The 19,364-nt window shown below is 43.7% G+C and overlaps 1 protein-coding gene across 3 annotated transcripts in view; it reads left to right on the top strand.

Annotated features, from left to right (window-relative positions):
• LOC120936862 (LIM domain containing preferred translocation partner in lipoma) overlaps nucleotides 1–19,364 on the top strand; it is a 428,104-nt gene that overhangs the window by 389,152 nt on the left and 19,588 nt on the right. For all 3 annotated transcript variants that reach the window (XM_040349587.1, XM_040349584.1, XM_040349586.1), the window contains one exon: nucleotides 18,987–19,165. In XM_040349587.1, the coding sequence (XP_040205521.1) occupies nucleotides 18,987–19,165 (179 nt within the window). The remainder of the gene's footprint in view (nucleotides 1–18,986; nucleotides 19,166–19,364) is intronic.

Here is a 19,364-nt window from a genome sequence, read left to right as displayed (position 1 = left end):
TCGGCCGCAAAAATCGGCATCATATATCGGCCATCGGCCGCCCCAAATTCTAAATATCGGCATCGGTATCGGCCAGAGAAAAACCCATATCGGTCGACCTCTAATATGCTACAGTAATACTGAATATTGCGGTCTATTCAAAGTTATTTGCAATCTATCTAAAGTTTAAAATGATGTGCATTTGTATCATATAGGCACGTTTCCAGTGAAAACCTCCTTCTTGACACAACTGACACAACAGCAGCATCTAAAGATGGCTTTACATGTTACAATCTTATTGTAAAGTATTGTCTGATATTTTTAGGTTGAAATAAAATATATTACAAGCGCTGCGTAAACTGTTGCCATAAAAAGCATGTATAATAATAATAATTACTAGTAAAAATGTAAAGACTGATAATTGAAAAAATACAGTCTGCTTAGATCAAATAAAAAAAATGTATACTGTATACCAGGGGTGCCCAACCTTTTGAAGAGCGAGGGCCACTTAAGCGACTTGGTAACCGGTCGCGGGCCACAATAAGCAAAGCGGGTGGATGACAGCCCACTCTACTCCATAGAGCCCACTCTATTTTTTTTTTTTATCGGATTGGAGGTAGGCGTTTGTAACCAGACTGTTGTTTACCCGCACCGCGGGTGCAGCACAGTTACCTGTGGCTTTTCTTCAGGTTAGCTGCACTTTGCCATAGACTTCTATTATATCCTGTAGGTGTGGTGCACTTTCAGAAAGCTCACCAAACTCGTAGGTAATAGAAGTCTATAGCTCAGTGCTGGTAACCCACAGATGCACTGCTCTGCACCTGCGGATCAGTTTGAAAGCAGCCCAGTAACCACTGCAGAACACATACAGTATATACACTGTGATTTTATTAATAAACGTACCTTTAATAACAGTATTCTATTCCATCCCAGTGCAGGAGGTCGCGGGCCACATCAGAGGGCTCCGCGGGCCACATGTGGCCCCCGGGCCACTGGTTGGGCACCCCTGCTGTATACACTGCTTCACTTTTTTATGAACAAACAAGATATTATGTAAGCCCTATTTTAACATTGCTTGTAAATATTTGGACAGTTTTAGAACTGAGCTTTTGTGATCAGTGGTCAAAGCGGGGGTTCACCCTTAGAGGGCACTTTTTCCCCTTAGATTCCTTCTCTTTTTATCTAGGGGAATCGGCTATTTGTTTTAAAATATGTGCAGTACTTACCCGTTTACGAGATGCATCCTCTCTGTCGCTTCCGGGTATGGGCTGCGGGAATGGGCGTTCCTTCTTGATTGACAGTCTTCCGAGAGGCTTCCGACGGTCGCATCCATCGCGTCACGATTTTCCGAAAGAAGCCGAACGTCGGTGCGCAGGCGCAGTATAGAGCCGCACCGACGTTCGGCTTCGAGTGACGCGATGGATGCGACCGTCGGAAGCCTCTCGGAAGACTGTCAATCAAGAAGGAACGCCCGCTCCCGAAGACCCATACCCGGAAGCGACGGAAGAAGATGCATCTCGAAAACGGGTAAGTACTGCTCATATTTTAATACAAATAGCCGATTCCCCTAGACCGAACGAGCAGGAAGCTAAGGGGAGAAAAAAAATGTTTTAATAAATGGGTGAACTCCCGCTTTAATCTTTAGCGTGGATAATGTAAAATAGATATTCTTCATGAACTACCAGAGAAAATCGAGCACATAAAAACAGGTACACGACCCGGAGTCTCTTTTTTTCAGCAGTTTAGTTTACGATGTATATGATCTATTTTGGCTCCGATTTGAAGGGAAATGAATCACTACCTAAAGGTATGTACATGATTTGGTATTTTACACTCGATTAACCATGAAGAAAACTTAGGTGATCACAAACTTTTTCTGCCTGTAAATTAGTAATTCAATAATGTTTAATCTCCAAGGTGGAGGGAGAACATGTAACAGGATTCTGCTCCTCCCTGTAATGCCTAAAATGTTTTTTATAGCCTTTAGCTTCATAGAAATAACCCTGGACACAATAAATTGGTTTAATTTCTCTGAATCGCCGTAAATTTGTAAAGTCGTTTGGTACCTTTTAGTACTTTTGCACAGAAGTCTTGATGTTTGATTATGGATGAGTTACAGAATCGTGTGTATATACAGCGTATGTTCTGGCTCTTTTTATGTATTGTAGTGTCACAATTACTGTAACACATACTTTTGTGGCAGCTCTTTTTATGTATTGTAGTGTCAGTTATCGATGGGGCTGTCACTTGCCACGCTGCCTGCTGTCAGATGGGGATTTCACTTTCTACGCTGCCTGCTACCAGATGGGGATGTCACTTGCCACACTACCTGCTACCAGATGGGGATGTCACTTGCCACTCTGCTTGATACCAGATGGGGATGTCACTTGTCACACTGCCTGCTAGCAGAATTGGGATTGCCACAGTTACCTGGCTGCTACCCAAAAAATAGCAGTTTGTCCCTAATTAATTTACATGTAAAACCAAGGCCCCCCCCCCCCCCCCCCAGTATTGCAGAGTACTTGCAGGTATAAGACATATACGTGAGAGATGATGTCATTCTCTCTTTTGGCCTGCGGCTGCACCTCTGTGTAGAGCAGCCTTTGCGGCCCTGTAATCCCTCTGCTCGGCTGCCGCACCGCTGCCAGTACTTGTCTCCTCTGCGGAGGCACCACGGCCCAGTGTTGGGCTGCAGCCCACATGTTAAAGACTTCTGGTTTAACCGATTCAGCCCCAGACCATTTCGCTGGCCACTTTATGCGATTCGGCACTGCATCGCTTTAACTGACAATTGCGCGGTCGTGCGATGTGGCTCCCAATCAAAATTGACGTCCTTTCTTTCCCACAAATAGAGATTTATTTTAGTGGTATTTGATCACCTCTGCGGTTTTTATTTTTTGCACTATAAACAAAATTAGAGCGCCAATTTTGAAAAAAATGCTATATTTTTTACTGTAATAAATATCCCCAAAAATTATATTAAACATTTTTTTTCCTCAGTTTGGACTGATACGTATTCTTCATATTTTTGTTAAATCGCAATAAGAGTTTAGTTTGCGCAAAAGTGTCTACAAAATATGGGGTAGTTTTATAGCATTTTTATTAATATTTATTTTTTACTAGTAATGGCTGCGATCAGCGATTGTTAATGTGACTGCGACATTATGACGGACACATCGGACACTTTTGACACCATTTTGGGACCATTGTAATTTTTACAGCGATCGGTGCTATAAAAATGCATGGCTTACTGTAAAAATGCCACTGACAGTGAGGGGTTAACCACTAGGTAGCGCTAAAGGGGTTAAGTGTGACCTAGGGAGTGATTCTTACTGTTAGGGGGCGTGGCTACCAGTGACACGTCACTGATCAACGTTCACGATCACGGAAACGATGAGATCATTGACTTGTCACTAGGCAGAACAGGGGAATGCCTTGTTTACAAAGGCACCCCCCTGTTCTGCCTTTGCCGACCGTAATCGCGGGCCGACCGGGAACATCGAGTTCCCGGACCCACGAGCACACTCGCGAGGCATGTGGCGGGCGCCCAAATTTAAAGGGACGTACCGGTACGCCCATTTGCCTGCCTGTGCCATGTTGTCGATGTACATCTGCGTGCGGCGGTCGGCAAGTGGTACACAATAAGTTTGAGGTGTTGACTCCCATCCAAATTTTTCAGATCTAAATCCAATTGAGAATCTAAATTGTGCTGAAAAAACAAGTCTGATCCATGGAGGCCCTCCCTCATAACTTACAGGACTTGAAAGATCCAGCTGGTGCCAGATACCACAGCATATCTTCACAGGTCTAGTGGTGTCCATGCCTCGACAGATCGGGGGTGTTTTGGTGGCAAAAGAGACGATACTCAATATTAGGTGTGTGGTCATATAGTTATGGCTGATTGGTGTTCATCAGATTAATTTGTTATAACGCAGGATAAACAAAGACCAAGAAATTTTTTTTTTCAGTGTTCTGTTTTTGCTCTTTACCTTCATTAATCAAGAGTAATGTGTTTAGTCCAGTGTGTTTAATTGTATGGAACTGCATTAATTTATTGATTTAATTTGATAACCTTTGCATTTGTTACTTAGTTTTTCCTTGTCAGGATCTGTATGTGAAACTGTGTGTCTCCTAGGCAACAAAGCATTTTGAACTATGTTTTAGTTCAGCAATTAGATTTGCCATTTAATGCAACATGCTTTACCAGTGTACCTGCAAGAACTAACGTGGTATCTAAAACCTAACTAGAATGCTGCCTAGTTGCTCCAGTCTCCTGTCAAAATGGAGACAGGACTGGTAGAGGACAAGCTTAGTGTTATATTATTCAGGACTGTGGAAAACCAGTGACTTCTACAGGAATTAGAACATTCGGTTTTTAAACATTTTAATGGTGTCGGCTTTATATGAAAGGGTTCTATCCCCCCCCCCCCCATGTAGCTTCACTGAATTCTTCTGAACATGACACTTTAAAGTGGTTGTAAACCTGAAGTTTACCTAATACAGTAAAGCAACAAAAGCCATCTGTTCACAGTCTTGCCAAGAAAGGAGCATCCAGCGATCTTAAATCCTTCACGCTTTTCTGCAGTGTTAAAGTGTCACATGAAAAAAATTTGTGTCGCCACACACTCACTCCTGTAATTGACAGACTACGTAGTTTACTCATGCATGAGAGAAGTGGGTGTGCGTTCAGAATTTCTTCACAGATCGCGCCACCTACAACTCACCAAGGATTGGCTGCTCTGTACCTGAGTATTATTGGACAAGATGAAGTCAGGTGGTGTTTTCCTGGATCTCTGGTCGGTACTTGTGAGGGGGCGTGGCTGGCTGACAGGTTTCGTGCCATCCTGTTGTCAGTCTGGAGATCAGCAGAAGCACCAGTGAGGCAGAGGAAAGATGCTAAGCCATGCTAGTGTGATAGCTGGGGGGAGGGGGAGGTACAGATGGGAGGAGAGTCCTGTGAGCTCTCGCCTCCTGAGCTCCAGCATGCAGACACATCAACAGATCATAGATTTTCTGAGGGCTGTGATTTGGATTTACACTGTAAAAGCATTAATATGGTATTATGCTGTATTTATTGAACTTGAGGTTTACAATTACTTTTAGGCTAGGTTCACACTGCTGCAGTATAATTATGTGATGCAACTTTGACAGGGTTTATATTTTCTTTGGGGCCAAAATCGCGCTGAAATCACATCAACGTAATACCTTTTCCAAAATCGCTCCGTGCTGGGTTGCATTGATGTGAATGGACACCATTGAAAGCAATGCGATTTCCATCGTTATGCAAATTTGAAATCGCACTAGTGTGAGCCAGGCCTAAAACAGAACTTTACCCATAGCAACTTGATAAAAATGATGCTCTTTAGCATGGAGCATACATTTCGTGTGAATATGCTACCAAAATTAAAGTGTTGTAAATTGCCTCCAGCATTGCTCCTGTTTCTTCTTGCTGGAGGCTGTCGTTTTTCTGAACACCAGAGCAGTCACTTCCCTATTGAAAACTCTAGCAATTAAAATGTGTGCATTTCCAGCCTTGATTTTACCACTTGGCTCAGCTAGGGGGGAAGACTACACTGACTGTACAGTGTTCAGGCTCTCATAGCAATGCCTTGCCCAGGGAAAAAGAAAAGAAAACTGGGGAAGATAAGATTTAGACACTATCCTTGTAAGTTGAACTTATTTGTCTCTCCCTAGCAGCAGAGTTTGTCCTATCACCTCTGCCTTTTTTCTTTTTCTAATGAGGTTGTAGAAGAGCACAGCCACTTGTCTCTTTAACATTCCTTTAGCCTAAATTGGAGGCTGTCATAAAACAAACTGTGGATATAGGGCCAGATTCACAGAAAAGATACGACGGCGTATCTCCTGATACGCCGTTGTATCTCTGTGATCCGCCCGTCCTAACTATGCGACTAATTCATAGAATCAGTTACGCATAGATAGCCAAAAGATCCGACAGGTGTAATTGACTTACACCGTCGGATCTTAGGATGCAATTCTATGCGGGCCGCTAGGTGGCGATTTCATAGCGGTCGGCGTAGAATATGCAAATGACTAGTTACGGCGATCCACGAAGATCCGCGCGTTCGTCGCAATCCTGTACGTCGTCGCTAGTCGTTTTTACCCGTCGCAAAGTTACACCTGCTTTAACATGGCTTATCTTTAGATCAGCCATGTTAAAGTATGGGCGTCGTTCCCGCGTCGAATTTCGAAAAAAAAAAATTTGCGTAAGACGTCCGGGAATACGAAACGCTGTAACGCACGTCGCATTTAAAAAAAACTTCGGGGCGCCATAATTTCACGCAATGCACGTCGGGAAGTTTCCTAACGGAGCATGCGCAGAACGTTCAGCGCGGGAACGCGCCTAATTTAAATGGTGCCCGCCCCATTTGAATTAGGCGGGCTTGCGCCGAGCGCATTTACGTTACACCGCCGCAAGTTTACAAGTAAGAGCTTTGCGAATCAGGCACTTACGCTGTAAACCTGCGGCGGTGTAACGTAAATGTGATACGTTACGCCGCCGCGGTGTAACGTAATTGTTTGTGAATCTGGCCCATAGTTTGGAAACAGAATTTTCTATACATGTATCCTTGTTTACAGTATCTCACAAAAGGAAGTACACCCCTCACATTTTTGTAAATATTTTATTATAAATTTTCATGTGACAACACTAAAGAAATTGCACTTTGCTACAATGTAAAGTAGTGAGTGTACAGTTTGTAAAACAGTGTATATTTGCTGTCCCCTCAAAATAACTTGACACAGCCATTAATTTCTAAACCGCTGGCAACAAAAGTGAGTAAAACCCTAAGTGAAAATGTCCAAATGGGCCCAAAGTGACAATATTTTATGTGGCCACTATTATTTTCCAGCACTGCCTTAACCCTCTTGGGCATGGAGTTTACCAGAGCTTCACAGGATGCCACTGGAGTCCTCTTCCACTCCTCCATGATGGCATCATGGAGCTGGTGGATGTTAAAGACCTTGCGCTCTTCCACCTTCCATTTGAGGATGCCCCACAGATGCCTAATAGGGTTTAGGTCTGGGGACATGCTCGGCCAGTCCATCACCTTTACCCTCACCTTCTTTTTAGCAAGGCAGTGGTTGTCTTGGAGGTGTGTGTGGGGTCGTTATGTTGGAATACTGCCCTGTGGCCCAGTCTCCAAAGGGAGGGGGGAATCATCCTGTGCTTCAATATGTCACAGTACATGTTGGCATTTATGGTTCCATCAATGAACTTTAGCTCCCCAGTGCCGGCAGCACTCATGCAGCCCCAGACCATGACATTCCCACCACCATCCTTGATTGTAGGCAAGACAAACTATGATTTGTACATCTCACCTGGTTGCTGCCACACACGCTTGACACCATCTCATCCATGCAGACCAATTTGATGCAGTGTGTGGTGTATGGTCCGAACACTGACAGGCTGACCCCAACCCCTTCAACCTTTGCAGCAGTGCTGGCAGCACTCATACATATATTACATGTAACAAAGCGTCATTTCTTTAGTGTTGTCACATGAAAAGATATAATAAAATATTTACAGAAATGTGAGGGGTGTACTCGCTCTTGTGAGATACCGTATGTTGTCAGAATTAATCCATTTTAATCCATTTGTATTTATTGAAAAAACATGATATGACCTTACTCTAGATAGACCTATGCTAAAAAAAAAAAAAAAAGCATACGCTGGATATTCATACGATAAGCACTGCTTGGCACTAATAAAATGAATGCGAAAAACAGAAAAAAAATCTGAAAGCAGAGCCTATTCATGTGACCAGTCAGACATGTGATCAACCACTCCTCCAACCACAGAGTTCTGTTTGTTGCATTAAGCAGAGCAAACTCTGTGATGTACCGTTGGCACCACAAAATAGAGGCCCCAGTGTGGACTAACCTAGCATCTAGATAGCCATGCCTGTTTATAAAAATGTGTTGGATTTCATTTTCAGTTTCAAAGAAATTGTATACTTTGTGTGGATTATCCAATTTATCTGAACTTGTGTAATTATTTTGTTGTGTTTACAGTGGTGAAAATGAACTATGATCTAAATACTTCTCTCTACACACAATTTACTTGTGGCACTCGTTTTAAATCCTGACAAGTGGATCATTTAATTTTTCCAAATGTCTGTCATTTAATTTTTCTGCCATTGGAGAATGATTTCTGGTCAGGAGCTTGTCTGCTTCTCAGTTGTAGAGGTGGTATTTTGGGGAACACAATTCCTCCCTACACTTCACAGTGTAATCTGACGATAGAGTGTTAATCTCTACATTTTACTTCATGCCAAAGCATACATACTGATGTTTTTTAGAGGGTGTTACTAATTGACAAGATAACTGACACCATCCAGTTTGCATGTATGACATATTTATAAAATGTGTTATGAAATTGTAGTGGGCTATGAGAGGGGGGTGTGTCTATATGCCTGCTGTAGGTTTCCTTCCCATGTGTTTATAATAAACACATTGGCTATTATTATAGAAACCTTTTTGGTATGTGAACAAATTACCAAAAATTACCTTAAAGCAGAGTTCAATCCATTTTTTAGTTTATCAAAAGTCAGCAGCTACAAAAAGTGTAGCTGCTGACTTCTAATAAACAGACTCTCACCTGTCCCATGGTCCAGCGATGTGGCCACCCGCTCCTCTCCGCGACACCATCATAGCCCAGGGGCGTCCGGCCGTGACAGCTTACAGCTGGGCACGTACTGCTCACACGCGAGCTGTACTTTGCTATTGACCAGGCAATCTTCTGGGACCTGTGACATGTCCCAGAATATTGCAGGAAGGGAGGGGCCCCCTAGGGGGAGAGAAGGAGTCGCCTAGCAAAGTGTAATTTCTTCAGTGTTGTCACATGAAAAAATATGATAAAATATTTACAAACATGTGAGGGGTGTACTTGCTTCCTTTTGTGAGATACTGTAACTAAGGATACATGCATAGACAATTCTGTATCCAAACTGTATACACAGTTTGTTTTATGATAGCCTCCAATTTAGGCTAAAGGAATGTTAGAGACGGTTGGCTGTACTTTTCTACAACCCCATATTAGAAAAAGAAAAAGGGAGAGGTGATGGGACAAACTCTGATGCTAGGGAGAGACAAATAAGTCCAACTTACAAGGATAGTGTCTTAACTTCCCCAATTTTCTTTTTCTCTTTCGTTCATGGATAGACACAGCCTTAATCTTGACATAGTGGGAATAGCCTATCTATCTTTAGGAGTGACTGGGCAGAAGTGTTAACTTCAAAGCAGAACTGCCCCGCCCAGGGTGCGGTCCCACTGACTATATCCCCTTAGCCTGCACCAAGCAAATCAGTTTTTTCAGCCTAGTCTAAGGAGAAGACATGGTTCTCTTCAGGCCCATGGCTTGGAGGCTTTTATTTTGGGTTCATTTTTTAAATTTTTTATTTATTTATTTTAGTTTTTCCTGCGATCTTCAATCATCTACTGACTGGGCGACAGGCTGGATCCCAGATCCTTGTATTTTTCCCAGTTTTGGCCATCGAGCGTGTGCTGACCATAGCTGCGCGCTGGGTCGTCCATGACATGCCCGTCACTCTACGGGTGGCCGGTGAGCTATACGCTCCAGGGCTTGCATCGGACCGGTCTACAGGGCCGAGTCGCAGTAGCCTGGCCGACAGCCACCTCCGTTACCATGCAGTAGATGTGCTTTGATCAACTGCCGACTGGGCGACAGGCTGGATCCCAGATCTACAGGGCCGAGTCGCAGTAGCCTGGCCGACAGTCACCTCTGTTACCATGCAGAAGATGCACTGTCCAGGATGCTTCCAGCATAAACCCACAGGAAGGGTAAGTAGCTATTACCTTGCTTTAGCAAGAAGACAGAGCTTGGCATCCCTAGAGAGGTAAGTAAAGGGCCTTATCCCCCTTCTCCCCCCCTCCTCCTCCTAGGCTCTCTGAGCTAGCTGCTGGGCAGGGGTTCCTATGGGGAGCTTCACTTGGAGAACCCTAAGTCAATAAATCAGTGTATAAGCTGCATGTCCTGCTCCATGCTGTCGGCGGCCATGCTTTATTTCTTTACTTGCACGATGTATAAAGCCGCATAAGAGATTCTGTTTTTCTGTGTGTCTTGCTCCTGCTGCCGACGGCCATGTTTGGTGTGTCCATGCTGTATTTCTTTACTTGCACAATGTATAAAGCCGCATAAGAGATTCTGCTTTCATGTGTGTCTTGCTCCATGCTGTCGACGCCCAGGTTGGTGTCCATGCTGTGTTCTCACTGGCGGCCATCTTCTTGTAAGCCAATTTTTTGGGCGATTTCTGCTGAGGTGTACTGACTGGTGCATTACTCTGCTGCACCGTGGTTTTCTGCCCTGTTGGCCTCTAGTGTCAGATCAGCGGCCATTGTACCATGGATCAGACCATTTTAAAAATGGCAAATGAACAGATACACGCTGCGACTGAGCAGTCTAAAAGACTGACAAAAATCGCAGCCCCACAAACAGCCTTCGATCCCAGCTTTGGAGAGCACAGATCAACAGACACACTGCAGGCAGCAGCTCTGCTATCTAAACCATCTGTTACGGTTCCTGGGTGGTGAGTCCTCTGGGGGGGAACCCCTCGTCTCTGCTGCAGCCAGGAGTGGTGGGTTACTTGTTTGGGGGTCCCTGTGTCAGGTGTGTGGACAGCATGTCGTCAGAAGCAATGGTGCCTCTTGGGGTTGCTGACATCTAGTGTCTGTTTCCCAGGTGTGTAAGGCGGCAAACTGGTCGCCCGGTCACACTTTCACTAAAATTTACAAGTTGATGTGAGTGCATCTTCGGATGCTTCTTCGGCCGCAAAGTTTTGCAGGCGGCTGTTTAGAGTTACAACTCCTCAGTTGAGGAGCTCTGATTTGTTTTGGGGTGAAGTTTAATTTTATGCTTCCCACCCCTCAGTTTGATACTGCTTTGGTACGTCCCACTATGTCAAGATTAAGGCTGTGTCCATCCATGAACTAAAGAGAAAATATAATTTTATGCTCACTGTAAAATCTCTTTCTCTGAGTTCATGGATGGATACAACACCCACCCCTCTTTGTCTGTTCTGCTTGCTACGAACTGATTTGCTTGGTGCAGGCAAAGGGGATATAGTCAGTGGGACCGCACCCTGGGTGGGGCGGTTCTGCTTTGAAGTTAACACTTCTGCCTAGTCACTCCTAAAGATAGATAGGCTATTCCCACTATGTCAAGTTTAAGGCTGTGTCCATCCATGAACTCGGAGAAAGAGATTTTACGGTGAGTCCTATATTTTTTTTTCCCTGGGCAAGTCATTGCTATGAGCCTGAACACTGTACAGTTAGTGTAGTCTTCCCCTCTAGCTGAGCCAAGTGGTAAAATCAAGGCTGGAAAATGCACACATTTTAATTGCAGAAAGTGACATATAGTTTTTGAGATTAAGAAAAGGGGTAGAGTTTTCAATAGGGAAGTGACTGCTCTGGTCTTCAGAAGAATGGCGGCCTCCAGCAAGAAGAAACAGGAGCAATGCTGGAGGCAATTTACAACACTCTAATTTTGGTAGCATAATTTTTAATGCGGAATGTATGTTCCATGCTAAAGAACATCATTCTGCTTCTCTCTGCCAATCCCTTCACTGGCTTCCCCTACCCCACTGTATAAAAATTCAAAATGCTAACCACAACATACAAGGCCATCCACAACATCACCCCCATCTACATCACCAACCTCATCTGCAGATATCACCCAAATCATCCCCTCCGCTCCTCCAAGGACCTCCTGCTCTCTTCCCCCCCTTGTTACCTCCTCCCATGCTTGCCTTCAGGACTTCTCCAGAGCCTCTCCTTTCCTCTGGAACTCCCTGCTCCGCTATGTCCGATCAGCCCCTAGCTTTTCCTTTAGGAGATCTCTGAAAACTCATTTATTCAGGGAAGCCTATTCCACACCCACCTAACAACTATCCCTGAGCCACCCCCCATCAAATCATTCTCCACAGCTATTACCTTTTGTACCACCACCCTCTCCCTTTAGAATGTAAGCTCTAATATTAAAACAATGAAAGGGAAAAGATAGAGATATATATATACCGTATTTGCCGGCGTATAAGACGACTGGGCGTATAAGACGACCCCCTAATTTTCCAGGAAAAATTTTGGTTTTGGGATATACTCGCCATATAAGACTACCTACCCTTCCTACTAGTCTTTCTGGAAGCTGAGGGGTAGCTAGAACCGCTGACAAACAGGCTTTTTTCAAATCTCACTGTTCCATTACATTACATGCCTCACTGTGCCATTACATGACTTGCCCCCACTGTGCCATCACTTGCCCCCACTGTGCCATCACTTGCCCCCACTGTGCCATCACTTGCCCCCACTGTGCCATCACTTTCCCCCCACTGTGCCATCACTTTCCCCCCACTGTGCCATCACTTTCCCCCCGCTGTGCCATCACTTTCCCCCCGCTGTGCCATCACTTTCCCCCCGCTGTGCCATCACTTTCCCCCCGCTGTGCCATCACTTGCCCCCCGCTGTGCCATCACTTGCCCCCCACTGTGCCATCACTTGCCCCCCACTGTGCCATCACTTGCCCCCCACTGTGCCATCACTTGCCCCCCACTGTGCCATCACTTGCCCCCCACTGTGCCATCACTTTCCCCCCACTGTGCCATCACTTTCCCCCCACTGTGCCAACACTCACGTTTTGCCGATTTGACTTCCAGGCCGGTGACAGTCTCCGTGCTGCGAGCGTCCATGATTTGAAAGCCGCGCCTTCTTCTCAGCGTGTCCTGTGATAGGCGGAACACAGATTTTCACAGCAGCGCCTTTGTTTTGTGTTCCGCCTATCACGGACGTCCTCTCGTCCGGGGATGAGAAGGCATCTGTGATAAGAGGAACACAGAACAGAGGCGCTGCTGGGAAGATTCGTGTTCCGCCTATCACAGGACACGCTGAGAAGAAGGAGCGGCTTTTAAATCATGGACGCTCTCGCAGCACGGAGACTGTCACCGGCGTATAAGACGACCCCCGACTTTGGATGCATTTTTTTTCATCCAGAAAGTCGTCTTATACGCCGGAAAATACGGTAATTTTTATATATTTTTTTAATTCTCATTGGACATAGATGAAATCATTTTCATTGATTTATTATTGTTTTAATTTGTTGTGTTAAAGAGAATTTAGAAAATTTAATCAGTCCAGGGAAGTCTGCATTGACTAGTGTATAGTATTTTACAAAAGGGCATTTAAGGTGCCTTATAAGGATCTAGTGATTGTACATTTTGTTTTCAAGCACAGTGTGTGCTGGAATCAAATTACAGGGTGTTGCATAACTTGGCACAAGATGGAGGTGTCCCCATTGCACAAAAGGAGTGCCACTGGGGTTATCTGTCAGACTGATGTCTGACTGCATGCATGATCCTCACAGCTGGGAGGCAGCTCGCATTCTGCTTGGCTTCCTCACATGATAGAGGGATTGGACCATGAGTGCTGTTTCATGAGTGACTCCTAGGAGCTTTAAGTGACATAGGTACAAGTATCACAGTGGTGCCATGAGCTTTCAGAATTTTTCTGTTGGATTCTATTTAATTAGAACATGGACCTTGCAAGTACCTCCAGGCAGCTATAAATCAATTGCCCTTTAGTCTGGCTGTGTTCATTTAAAATCATTAAATGTATTTTTAAGATGAAATCTATTGGAAAACAATGTGTGGCTTTTAAAGGTCATGCAACCCAAATTCTGATATCTCAGTCTTTGGTAGATGTTAGAGAGGCAAAACCTTTTACAGTATATTTTTATAGCAGATTATATTCGAGACATCTGTGCATTTGAATTCCCCAGGTGTGTACACCTATTGTTGAAATTTTTAGGGGGTCCCACTCCTATTTTGATTTTTTTTTTGTTAAAATTCAATTGAACCTTAAATTTAAGTGTGTTTAACCACTTCCCTACCGAGTCATTGTAAAATGACGTCGGCGGGAACCTTTCCTCTTTCAGACTGGACCTCATATGACGTCCTTGCATTCCCGACCGCTAGGGGGCGCGCGCTGTCGGAGGCGCGACCGTGCCCCGCCGCATTGCTCGGGACCCGATGCGCGTGCCCGGCGGCTGCGATGTCCCGCAATCACGGCAGAACCATGGATCTGTGTGTGTAAACACACAGATCCATGTCCTGTCAGCGGTGAGGAGACTGATGCGTGTTCCTCTCCAGTACAGAGGAACACGCATCGATCTCCTCCCCTTGTGATTCCCCCTCCCCTACAGTTAGAACACACTTTAGGGAACATATTTAACCCATTCAGCGCCCCCTAGTGTTAACCCCTTCCCTGACAGTCACATTTACACAGTAATCAGTGCAGTTTTATAGCACTAATCGCTATGTGAATGGTCCCAAAAATGTGTCTAAAGTGTCCGATATGTCCGCCGCAATGTCACGGTCACAATTAAAATCGCAGATCGCCGTCATTACTAGTAAAAAACTAGTAAAAAAATAAATAAAAATTCCATTATTCTATTCCCTATTTTGTAGACGCTAGAACTTTGCGCAAACCGATCAAATATGCTTATTGTGATTTTTTTTTTTATTTAAATTATGATATTTATTAAATCAAAAAGTAAAAGATATTGTGTTTTTTTTTTTTTTAATTGTCGCTCTTCTTTTGTTTATAGCGCAAAAAATAAAAAACGCATAGGTGATCAAATACCACCAAAAGAAAGCTCTATTTGTGGGGAAAAAAAGGGCGACAATTTTGTTTGGGAGCAACGTCGGGCGACCGTGCAATTGTCATTCAAAGTGCGACAGCGCTGAAAACTAAAAATTGGTCTGGGCAGGAAGGGGGTGAAAATGCCCTGTATGGAAGTGGTTAAACACATTCAAGGTGAATCAGAACAAAAGGTTTTCAGTGTTTTACAGCCAGTAGAAAAGCCTGTCCTCTGCCAGCAGCTGCTGAGTGGAACCATTGTCATCTGTAAGGGAAGCAGAGATCTCTTTGCAATATAACCCCTGCAGAGCCAGAGCTCTCTAAACAGCAGGGAATGTGAACTTTGTTCATTTAGAACTATATATATGACTCCGTAAGGGATATGGCGGACCTTTTTGAAGTAAGACCACTGCTTCCGCACAGACAGCAAGGATCCCATTCTGCAGCTTCTAGCAGGAGTCAGGCTTTTTTTTTTGCATAGGATGGGGCTGCTTTAGAAAGAAAACAAACTGTAAAACATTGGGGGAAAAAAATTCTGATTAACCTGGAATGTAGTTACCTGATTTAAACAAAGAGTTTAATTAGGCTTAATGTTCTTTTTTTTTTTTTTGATAATGCACCAGAAGGTTCTGGATCCCAAAAAGGTGGATTGGAAACACCCAAAACTGAAGAGGCATCAGGACTTATAGCCATGATATCACACTATTGGAGTATCTTAGACATGTAAGGCTGACTAAAAATGTTCTGTCCTTTGCTTATCCACTCAAACCAATGTGAAACAGTATTAAAGGAAAGGAATAGTTGGCATTCTGGATGACATCCAAAATAGTGTTTATTTATTAAGTGCATGTACAAAGCTGTAAAGCAGCCTACGCGTTTCAGACGTCTCCTTGAATGTGAAACTGTGCTAATCGGTAAAAATAAATAAAAAGCTGCTAGCACTTAGATACACATGGCTATAGTGTCAACAAAAAGCAACAGGTGCTGTGCCACTAAACAGAAGGACATAACCCTAAAAAATACAAATAAGGGCTCTTTGACACCAGCGGACCGTATGTTCGTTTTTTCATCCATCCGTTTACGGATGAAAAAGGTACATACATGTATCCCTATGGGATGGCGGGTGTCAGCACATGAACATCCGCTGACACCCGATCTCATCTGTGTCCGATATGTTCTGATTCTGCAGATGGAGGAAAATCCTATTTTTCCATCCGTCTGCAGAGCAGATCGGATGAACACCGACAGACGGTCCGTGTTCATCCCATAGGGGAGAGCGGAGTTCTGACAGGGCGGTCCCTGCACAGTGTGCAGGGGACCGCCCTGTCATCTGCCAGCTCAGCGGGGATCAACGGAGCGATCCCCGCTGAGCAAGCAGATAAGAAAGGTACGGATCCTTACAGGATCCATAAGTCTGAAAGGGGCCTAAGTGTAACCACTTCATCCAAAGTGTTTTATAAATAAACCATAAATTGAAACAAACAAAATGGGAAAATAATGTCCACACTGTGTAAATCAATGTCCTTGGTAAATGCTAAATTTAGCTGTGAGTGTCAAACTTGTGCAGAAGTGCATATTGGATGGTGAGAACACTTCAAGGTGTTATACACACACCACCTATTTCTCCTCCACATAGTGCCACACACAGAGGTTTACGGCAGAGTTATGACCCTCTAATCAGAGGAGTCACATAGCGCTTTCAGTCTGCAATCATGACTGGGAAGACTACCCTGCAGTAGAGCGATTGTGCCGCTCTTGGAGCGCAGCGTGGAAGGGACAATGCCGGTGTGGAAGATGGTTTATGTGGACAGCTTTACCCCAGATGCCTGTATACTTAGATATTCCTGTTTTAATCATCAACCATATGAGTTGCTAAATGTTGTACCTTCATTAAATGTAAACATATTGCTACACTTAGACGCATCTCTTCTCTTTTATACTCTGTTGTAACATGACGCTACTCTTTTATCAAGACATCGCTGCTATATCAAGTCAAAATGTATTTTCGAATTTAGCTTGTCTTGCAAAACGCTCTCAAACCAAGGTTTTACTGTATAATACGGCAGCTGCTATTGTTCAAGCCTGGGAGCTCAAGAGCATGGATCTAATCATTTTATTTCTCAAGAGAGTCGGGAAACCATTATGTGATTTAAGTCACCAAAAACTGCATTAATGTGAAATTGTTTTTGGTGTATTGGTGCTTTTGCCAAATTGAGCCCTGGTTCACACTGGGCTGCTGGAGTGAACCCGTGTGAGTTCAGCTGAACTCGCACTATTTCACTCCTGCTGGCAGTCCCGATTTCGGCCGCGATTTAAGAGACATCTGTGCAGGTTTCTTTTTGAAACAGGAACTACTTTTTGAAATTGGTGCAGCGCCGCAGATGCGGCGTCGCACCGATTAGGACGTCATTGCCGGCAAATGCCGCCGATTTGAGATGCGATTTCACAAGTGAAATTGCATCTCAAATCGAACCAAATCGTACCCAGTGTGAACCTGGGCTCAAGGGAGAAAAAAAAGTTCAGATTTCTGTTTTATTTTTCCCAGAGCAAATCATAATTTTTTTTTCCACAGGGAGCAAGTTTTGGGGCAAAAATATATTTTTTAAAGTTTGTCTATTAAAAAAGAAATGTGATCTCCAACATAGAAAAGGTTGACCTGTGAAACAGTTGAAAGTGTTTATTAACCACTTGCTTACTGGGCACATAAACCTCCTTCGTGCCCAAGGCGAAATTTCAGCTTCCGGCACTGCGTCGCTTTAACTGACATTTGCGCGGTCGTGCGACGTGGCTCCCAAACAAAATTGACGTCCTTTTTTCCCCACAAATAGAGCTTTATTTTGGTGGTATTTGATCACCTCTGCGGTTTTTATTTTTTGTGCTATAAACAAAAAAAGAGCGACAATTTAAAAAAAAATTATATATTTTTTACTTGTTGCTATAATAAATATCCCAATTTTTTTTTTTAAAAAAACAATTTTTTTTCTCAGTTAAGGCCGATACGTATTTTTCAACGTATTTTTGTAAAAAAAAAAAAAAAAATCGCACTAAGCGACTGGTTTGCACAAAAGTTATAGCGCCTACAAAATGGGGAACAGAATTATGTTTTTTTTTTTTGTTTTTTTTTTTACTAGTAATGGCGGCGATCTGTGATTTTTATTGGGACTGCGATATTGCGGCGGACGTATCGGACACTTTTGACACAAATTTGGGACCATTCACATTTATACAGCGATCAGTGCTATAAAAATGCACTAATTACTGTATAAATGTGACTGGCAGGGAAGGGGGTAACACTAGGGGGTGAGGAAGGGGTTAAATGTGTATCCTGGGTGTGTTCTAACTGTGTGGGGGGAGGGGGGTGACTGGGGGAGGTAACCGATGCTGTGTCCCTATACAAGGGACACAGATCGGTCTCCTCTCCTCTGACAGCACGTGGAGCTCTGTGTTTACACACTGAGCTCCACGTCCCTGCTGTGTTACTGACGATCGCGTGTACTCGGCGGACATCGCGGCCGCCAGGTACACGAATCGGCTCTTCAGCGATGCGCCGGGACAGTGTTTACCCGCTGCGCGCCCCCCAGAGGCGCGCGCGGGTAATGCACTTTAAATGACGTCCAAAGACGTCCACTTGGCACTTGAGAGCCGCGCTGTTGACGTCTTTTGTCTATAGCGCGGGTCTCAAGTGGTTAAAGGAAAAAATACATTTCTGTTTAAAAACATTAGGCTATATTTGGTAGTTATGTTTTTTTTTTTTTTTTTAAGGTTTAGCTTGGTAACATGAGGCATTTAGGTGTTCTGGCAAAAATAGCTGGCTTATTGTAGAAAGTCTCTCTTTGGTGGGAGCCACTGAAGTCCGCGCTATCAGTTCTATATAAATATACAGTAATTCTGTTGTTCTTTTAAAGGAAAGCTCCAGGGAAAGAAAAAGCTAAATACACAGATAAAATATATGCATGTAAATTCTAGTATTCTGATTCACCCACCTCCTTTATAACTCTGCATCCATAAAGAACACCAATTCTTCTATTTTTTTTTCTTCAACTTCAGAGCTTACTATTTTATACGCCTGTGCATTGAACATGAAATCTCCCATGTCGGGCAGAAAAAGCTGAAATAGGAATTTGTGTACCTGTGTATTTAGCTGTGTAGTTTTGCTTTAAGACCTTTGGTTACCTAAAATTTAATGACCTGTTGTGATAATTGTGGTATAAAAGGTAGGCTTGTCTTTTGTAAAATGACCGATGACTGGGTCTAAACTTAATTGTAAAGCTTTATAACGGAATATTTTGGATGCTGTATATTACAACCTTCATTAACAAGATTTGCTCTATCTCTTCATGCAGCGCACTTTGGAGCAGTGCAGCGTTTGTGCCAAGCCAATCATGGAGAGGATTCTTAGAGCTACCGGAAAGGCCTACCACCCTCAGTGCTTCATCTGTGTAGTGTGCTTTCGCAGCCTGGATGGAATCCCTTTCACTGTTGATGCATCAGGCCATATTCACTGCATTGAGGATTTCCACAAGTAAGTGTTCTAAAATTAAACTACTTCAACTACAGACATAACCATGGTTTCCCCAACATTTTAGTCATTAATCAAGAAATATTAGCAATTTAGGTTCACTACTTTTGCCTAACCCTAATTGTGTTTTGAAGCATACATATTTTCAAGTGGGTGGGTTTTTGATATGTTTATCAGTAGGAACAAGTTGCATGGACAGTTC

This window comes from Rana temporaria, chromosome 4 (genome assembly GCF_905171775.1).
Source record: "Rana temporaria chromosome 4, aRanTem1.1, whole genome shotgun sequence".
Taxonomy (NCBI): domain Eukaryota; kingdom Metazoa; phylum Chordata; class Amphibia; order Anura; family Ranidae; genus Rana; species Rana temporaria.
Note: the sequence above shows the minus strand (reverse complement) of the source record. Positions and strands in the feature narration are given on the sequence as shown.